Source organism: Chrysochloris asiatica, unplaced genomic scaffold (genome assembly GCF_000296735.1).
Source record: "Chrysochloris asiatica unplaced genomic scaffold, ChrAsi1.0 scaffold00006, whole genome shotgun sequence".
Taxonomy (NCBI): domain Eukaryota; kingdom Metazoa; phylum Chordata; class Mammalia; order Afrosoricida; family Chrysochloridae; genus Chrysochloris; species Chrysochloris asiatica.
Genome location: NW_006408524.1, coordinates 24,448,059 through 24,456,575, shown reverse-complemented (window position 1 = coordinate 24,456,575; position 8,517 = coordinate 24,448,059). Strand labels below are relative to the sequence as shown.

At 41.4% G+C, this 8,517-nt stretch overlaps 1 protein-coding gene across 1 annotated transcript in view; it reads right to left on the bottom strand.

The window, feature by feature from the left end:
- Positions 1-8,517, bottom strand: part of HIBADH (3-hydroxyisobutyrate dehydrogenase) — a 138,532-nt gene that overhangs the window by 119,035 nt on the left and 10,980 nt on the right. The window contains exon 2 of the mRNA XM_006832184.1: positions 5,556-5,716. Within this exon, the coding sequence (XP_006832247.1) occupies positions 5,556-5,716 (161 nt within the window). The remainder of the gene's footprint in view (positions 1-5,555; positions 5,717-8,517) is intronic.

Here is an 8,517-nt window from a genome sequence, read left to right as displayed (position 1 = left end):
GTGCACTGGCCACTTCTCTATAGCTAATGACTAAATATGAGGGAGCTGCAAAAAGTTCATGGAAAAACGAAACTGAAAGATATTATTTTCATGAACTTTTTACAGTCTCCTTGCCCATTTTGTTGTTGTTGTTAAGTGCCATCGAGTCAGTTCTAATCCATAGTGACCCTGTATAAGGTTTCCAAGGATCAGCTGGTGAGCTTGCGCTGCTGACTTGGCCTACTATAATTAAGTCTCTAATTTGCAATATGCAGGCAGCTCTGTATTGCAGTGGTTATGAGTGGGACTTCTAACCTCAAGGTCAACAGTTCGAAACTACCAGCCCTTTTGCGGGAGAAAGATGAGGGTTTCTGATGCCATAAAGATTTACAGCCTTGGAAACCCTAACAGGGTCGCTATGAGTGGGAACCGCTATGAATCCACAGTACATAACCACCACCAATTTGCAATACAGAAGGCATGTTTACTAGACAGACAGACAGACAGACGTGTTCAGCTACTCAAATAATCTTGCCTTCAATGTGATGTCTTCAAGACTTTGAAATAATTGACTAAAGAAAGCTGGTTACAGATCAAAAGCTGGGGGTAAAAATTGACAGAAAGCACAAAGCCCTAAGGTCAAACTAAGCAGAGTCATTTAAACTGCATTTGCTAACTGAAGGGATTTGCCGAGACAGCATGAACAGTGAAACGGCAGCTGATTTCGGAAGTCAGACACCCAGATTTAGTTCCAGTTCAGCCACTAAGTCATGTAGGATTTGTGCAAATCACTTAACCTCTGTGGCTTCTGGTTCCTAATCTATAAAATAAGAATAGGGATTTGGGTTATCTTTAAGGGTTTCCAAAGTAGAGTCCTGATGTGTCACTGCAATATAAAGCACTAGACCACAAGGTAGGTTTGAACCACAAGGTCGGTGGTTCAAACCCACCAGACACTCCTTGGAAACTCTATACAGGGTCTCTATGAGTCGGAACCAACTCAACGGCACTTAACAGCAACTTCAAAGTAGAAAGTAAATGTAGGCAAAGAAATGCATTTCCCATATACAGTGCTGTTAAGTTCTCATCAAGTTGATTCCAATTCCTGGAGACCCTATGTGTGTCAGAACAGAACTACGCCTCAGAGGGTTTTCAATGGTTGATTGTTCAGAAGCAGGCCTTCCTTCCACGGTGTCGGAGTGTAACCTTTTGGTTAGTAACCAATCACATGAACCATCCACACCATCTACAGACTTCTGCGAAAGGGGCTGATGGGACTGGAAGCTTCTGTGATGACTCAGCACAAATATATAGCATTAGCAGGACTTAAACTGCTAAAGTTCCTGTTGCTGCTGTTAAGTGTTGTCGAGTTGGTGCTAACTCATAACGACCCTGTATAGGGTTTCTGAGGAGCAATTGGTGGGTTTGAACTGCCGACCTTGTGGTTCACAGTCCAGTGCAAAACCTACAGCACCACACCAGGAGTCCATCTCTATGATCTGTGACAGCCACGGGCCTGCTGAGTCTGGCCAGGGCTCTGCTCTGACTTGGGGAGCTATTCCAGACAGATCTTTACCAATTCCCTTGTCAATTCCAACTGTCTCATTCTTCCACTATTACTCTACTTCTATCTGTTGTCTAATTTTGAATACAGAACATGGGTTCTCTTGTATATCACAAATATCTACAGTCCTTACAAAGTCCTGCAGTCAGTTTCTGTTGGTTAAATTTTGATTTATCTGTATGCTAATATGCCTCAATGGCACATGTGTAATATAAAGAGTAGAGGACTAGACAGAATCAACACACAATCTGCTTTGCTGCAGGGATCAGGGGTGGTCAGCAAGGTGCAGACTAATCTCTATGGGAGGAGGAAACTATTACCATGGTTGCTTTATATAGAGAGAAATTCTTGCTGCCTTTTCTAGGCAAAATAGTCACGTAAGTCAAGTTCTTGCTTTCAAGTAAGCTAATCTGCTGGGTAACAGAAACTGGCAAAGAAACAAGATTAATGTGACCTTGTTAATTTTGCCACTCCTGGGTTTTTTAGTAGTTCCAATTAGAAAAGTATGATGGTGGTTATATGCTGTGGAGTCAGTTCCTACTCATAGCGACCCAAAATACAGGGTTTCCGAGGCTGTAAATCTTTATGGGAGCAGAAAAAAACCTCATCTTTCTCCCGTGGAACAGCTGGTAGTTTCGAACTGCTGACCCGGAGGTTAGCAGCCTGATTTATAACCACTAGAAAAGTACTGTTGTTGTTGTTAAGTGCCGTCAAGTCGGTTCTGACCCATAACAACCCTGCAGAGGGTTTCCAAGGAGTGACTGGTGAGCTTGAACCACCAACCTTGCAGTTCAAACCGAATTTGCAGTCAAGTGCATTAACCCACAGCACCACACCAGTATATTGTTGTTGTTGTTGTTGTTAGGTGCCATCGAGTTGACACCGACTCATAGCAACCTTATGCACAGCAAAAAGAAACACTGCCCAATTCTGGGTACAGTTACTTCAAAATTTCACTCTGCTTGGAAAACTGTGCCTACATCTTGAAACATTTGGTAACAGTGATGGAGTCCACTCAGCAAGAAGCTTCTAAAGTTCTCATTTGACAAGACCTGCACGATGCCAGGTTATATCCCAAAAGAATCACTTAACCAAACATGTTCAGCCTTACAACTCAGGAACAACACAATGGTTTTCAAGTTTTTAAAGTTTTAAAAAAAGAGAATCTAATTAAGCCTGCTTCATCCAGAAAGCTCCCCCACACTTCTGGCACAGGTCAGCAAGATCTCTAGAACCATCAAAATGAGGCACTAGTCACTTGTCCCTGACACTAAAGCTTAGAAAAAGAAATCAGAATCATCCACAAAATAAAAGTGGGGCAGAAAAAGACAGTGTAGAATAAGGGGCTTCAAAACATTCGTGGAAAAATCCCGTTATCTTTTCATTCCATTTTCCATATAATTTTTGAAGCCCCTTGTACCTGTGCTGCAAAATTCAGCTGTGCATGAGGTTATATCACTCTCCAACTCTCTGGTTACATAAAACAATAAATCCTCAAGTTTTGCTTTTAAACAAACACAAGAGCACTTCTTCAAGGAGATTTCTGAGGCTCTCTAGAACCAGCTCACTGTTTTTGATCTAGATCAGTCTCTTCTGGTACATTGCTTCCTGCAAAGTTCCCCACTGAAAGCAACAGCCAACGTTAGAAGTCAATCAAGCAGCCAGTCTTTCTGTAGTCTTTGGAGGAGTGAGGTGGGGTGGGGTGGGGTGGGGTGGGAGGAACCTCTCTAACAGTCACTTTATCGATGTTACTGGTAAAAATGGGGGGTGGGGGGGACGGACACCTCTCCTTAAAATATGTAAGTCAACATACAAATTTTGTTAACACTTGAGCCCTTCACTGGACTAATGTGCACAAGGGCAAGAAGTTTCCAGGCTTTCACCTACATTTTTCCATCCCAGCTTAAGTCTTGCCTTTGCCATATGCTATAATGATTCATTTTCTTTCATATGCAACATCAAATACATATATAACCATGAAATATTAACGCTGACAATGTATTATATCAAAGCTTATTTACCTAAATTAAAGTTACCTTTTAAAGTAGCCCTTTGAGGAAACTGCATTTGTTCAAATGACATTACCTCTGTTTAAAACATTTTTAAGTTACCAACATAAATTATCAATTTTTTTTTAACGGCAGGTACTTCGCCTCAGGCCCAAAGCTTTCTCACTCTTAATCCTTTCCTCTTCACCCAAGTTTCATGTTCCCCTGTGCTCCCATATTATCAGAATCAATACTTCTTAGAGTCAAGACACTTGAGGGAACAAGATGTGAGGAGGGATAGGGCGTGCAGAAAGAGGAGCTGCCGGCCAGGCTTGCTTCCTCAGTGTGAACTGACAGGCCTTCCCTCCAGCTTCCCATAGAAATTTGCTCACAGTGTGTTGGGAGCATGATGTAAGATGCACACAAGAAGGCAGGACAGAAGGAGTTCTCTAAGAGACAGACAAGTCTTCACTCCTCACTAACCTGGGAGAGGCCACTACCCAGAACCCATGTGCATTGCTTCCTCACACCAGTTTATCATGGCCAGGAAGAGGAAACAAGAAGGTAAAGAATGGGCATAAGCAAATATAACATCTCCGGCAAAACTTAAGCCCACGCTCACATTGTCAGGCAGTACACAAACCAGGAAAGGGAAGAAGGCTCAGGACATCCAGATCTGCATATGGTGTCTAAGCTATCTAAACCTGCTCTTTACCGACCCCAAAAGTCTACAGTCAGTTATGAATACATGGTCTCTTATCAGCTGCGTTACTGACAAAGTTGAACAAATCCAGATGATAGCAGATGCTTCATCAAACATGATACACTCCAGCCCTTAAATTTCTGAAACATGAATAATAGCCTAAAAAGAGAGCACTAAAGATCCAGAGTCACAGAATTCTGTACTTCCAGAAAACAGTATTTTTAGGTTGTGACCAATAACTAATACTTATTCACAAAGTGCTGCCATACAATATTTGCAAAGAGCATTCACACATATTTTATTTGAGTCTCACAATCTCATAACTTAGGTTGTCATCTTCCCATTTTACCAATTAGGGGAAAAAGGTAAGGTGAAGTAGCCTGCCCCCTGAAAAACAGCAGGTATCTGAGCTGGAACTCAAGATACGCTTTCTCTCTCTAAACCTACTCTTGTTCTAAAGCAAATGATGTCTTGCAATAAATGGGAGGCTGTCTCTACCAGACCACCTGATATAGCAGCATAGGAAATTACTGCCTCAGAAAAACTGATACAGAGCCAAAGCAAGTCCACCTAACCAAACCTAGAAAATTTCCAAGTCCCCTGCCAAAGAATGTTGTTAGCTGCCCCGAGTCTTGGCAATCCCCCACACAACAGGATTCAACTGTTGTCCTCCAGAGGGTTTTCATTGGATGAGTTTTGAAAGTAGATCACCAGGCCTTTCTTCCTAGTCTGTCTTAGTCCAGAAGCTCCAGTGAAACCTGTTCAGTATCCAAAACCCACCATACAGCCTCCAGAGGGAGATGAAGATGGAAGGCTGCACTTGAAGTGAACTGACTAGGAAACAAATCCTGATCTCCCACATGAAAGAAAAAATAACTACCACTGTCCTTTTGCCAAGGAATGTTGTTGTTAAGTGCCACTGAGTCAGTTATGACTCATAGCGACCCTGTACAGGGTTTCCAAGGAGCAGCTGGTGGGGTTGACCGCTGAACTGGGGGTTAACAGTCCAGTTCTTATCATTTGTTGCTGTTAAGTGCTGTCGAGTCAGTTCAGACTAATAGTAACCCTATATAGGGTTTCCAAGGAGCGGCTGGTTGTTTGAACCGCTGAACTTAAAGTTACCAGTCTAGTGCTTATCCTACAGTGCCACGCCCTTGTACACCAGGATGTTGGATGAATGCTTACAAATAAACAAATAAAATTAACAATGAATCAGGCTTACAACTCCATCAGGTATACTTCTAAGAAGTTGTCACTCATTTTAATACGTATTTATTTTTAACCAACCAAATCTAAAACGTATCTAAAGAAAAGGCCATACCTGTTCACCTTTCTGTTGAAACTCTTTGCATGCCTCAGGGAACACATCATAAATGACGAGTGGATAGCCATGCTTCATGAGATTCTTTGCCATTGGATTCCCCATGTTGCCCAGTCCAATGAATCCAACTGGAGTCTTAGAAGCCATTGACCTAGAACACACTGATTTCAATATATTACTATCAATCAGTACAGATAATTTTTCAAATTGTAAATATTAAGTTAATTGGTATTTTAATGATTTCTACAATAGAAACTGTTACAGGCTAATTTAAAACCAATGACCTAACCACATTTAAACATATCAATGATGTGCAGACAGTTTAACTTCTAATTACATTATTTAGTTCTCTAGGCTACATTATAAAATTTTTAGGCAATCTCTCCTCTGTTTCCTACTTTTATAATATCCATTTGCCAATTGTAATAATGAACTTTATCATATATACCAGTAAAACACCTACTATGGTATTTTTTTTTTCCACATAAGGAGGCATTTATTTGAGGTTCAACATGAAACCATGCAAATAAAATTTATATAAACACAAATCCTCACTGAGTCAAAACAGACAACAAAGGACAAAGTAAAAACAAAGAAAACTAACTGATGGCTATATACAGTTGGACATAATTGTGTCTTGTACACTAAAAAGTCTTTTACAAAATTGTCATCAAGCTCACCAGTCGCTCCTTGGAAACGCTATACAGGGTCACTATGAGTCGGAACCAACTTGATGGCACTTAACAACAACAACAATAGGCACCACTGCAATTTTCACATCCTTGATCATAATAACACTTACTGAATCCCTGGTTCCAGTTTGGGTCCTGACCTAGCCCCAAGCTGCCGTACCTCTTCCTCCTTTCTGCTGCTGCTCTTGCTGCCTATATACCTCTTTGGACTGTGCAACTTTGACTTCACACTTCTCAGCACCAATTTGATGACATCGGCTTTGTAACAATTTCTTTACTGGCTCTTCATCTGTACATGTGATAAAACAAAATTGTCTTCTTTCATTAGTTTTGTACTCATGGGTAGTTCAATATTTTCAATCTCTCCCAATGCACCAAAATATTCTTTAATTTGTTCTTCAAAAATATCTGGATTCAATCTCCCCACACAAACCTTCTAAAGCTTTGGCCCTTCTGTTGTTAAGTGTCGACCATTCAATTCGGACCCATAGCGACCCTGTATAGGGTTTCCAAGGAACAAGTGGTGAGCTTGGATCACCGACCTCTGCAGTTCAAACGACTTTGCAGTCTTGACGCATTAGCCCACAGCACCACATCAGGTCTATTAATTTGCCACACAGTACATGTTTTTTCAGTTCCAAAACCTTATCAACACTAGCTGCATCTCTGAAAAGTGCAAATCCAAAATCTCGTGACGGTCCAATGACTGGATCTATTTTAATAGTGCAGTCTACAACCTCTCCCAATCGAGACAAATCTTTCTTGCATTTCAGCGTCATCCTGCTGATTCTAGCTGGCGTTTAACTTGACACCCTCTGTGGATTCCCGAGTTGCTGTACTCTTTCATGTCCACCACTGTGGCGGGGCGGTCGGCAGGGGGCGCTGATGCGCAGACCGTATTGCAGCGGTAGCTCCAGCGGAAGGAAACTTGTATGGAGCTAGATTTAAAATGGCGGCGGAAGAGCTATTATGGTTTTCTTGATTACTCTATCCGAGGGTAAGTTAAAAGGTACGGCTACAAAATCACAGAAACTATTGTTAAACAAAAATATCAAAATGTGAAGCTATAGTTTCTTAATGTATCCGCTATCTAGGTCTATACACTCTGAAGGTGGTGGTTCCATCTCTGGTGTGGACCCTACAGGATGAAGCACTGGACCAGAAGGTCAGCTTGAACCATTGGGTCAGCAGTTCAATCCCACTCCTCGGAAACCCTGACTCAACAGCACATACAACAACAACTCTTCCCTGAAAATTTCTGAGCTCTTCAATCTATACCACATCAAACTAACAGATTTAGCATTCTCAAGGGGCTAAAATTATGTTTCTTTTCAATGTTACTTGAGTTTGGGGAACAAAGAGAAGTCTGAAGGGACAAGAGCTCTAGGATAGGTGATGTATGGTTTCTCAATAAAATCCTCCTGGGACAAGCTGGGACACTGTTGGGATGGGAAAAATTTCTCAGCACATTTCTGGTCTTTTTCTCACCAATGTACTTTTCAATTTTCTTAAAATTGCTTCCTGATAAAGCCCTCAGGATCATTCTGTGTCCTCTGAAAATATCTACCAAGATTAAGCCTTTGGGATCCCCCCAAAATAGTCACCTTAACATTCTCAGCTGACCTTTCTGCCCTGAATTTAACTGTCCCATCAGATCCCTCGAAGCCACTGTTTGGATTAGACTTTTTGAAAACACCAATGTGACTAAGAAAATGTTTTATTGAAAAAAATTATGTGCAAGTTCTTGTTGGGAATAAACACATGCGTGTCTGAACTACAATCCTAGTAGGAATACTTTTGACTCATCCTTATATTACCTCCTTTAACAATGTGTGTAATTTGAAAGTATTCTGAGAATGCTGACACAGGATGAAAAATGCAACAAATGCCACTGAATAATATATATAGTGGTGGTGGTGTTAACTGCAGTAGAGTCGGTTCCAACTCATAGCAACCCTATATACGGTTTCCAAGGAGCAACTGATGGACTTGAACCACTGACCTTGTGGTTAGCAATCCAGTGCTTATCCTACAGTACGACACCAGGACTGGTAGTGTTGGTTATGTGCCGTGGAGTCGGTTCTGACCCACAGCTTCCCTGTATGGGTTTCCGAGGCTGTAAATCTTTCTCCCATGGAACTACTGGGAGTTTGAACTGCTGACTGTGAGATTAGCAGCCCGACTCGTAACCACTACGCTACCAGATCTCCTGGATAATAATATGTGTAAAGATTGTTATATGACAGCCAAATTTGCTATATAAATTTTCC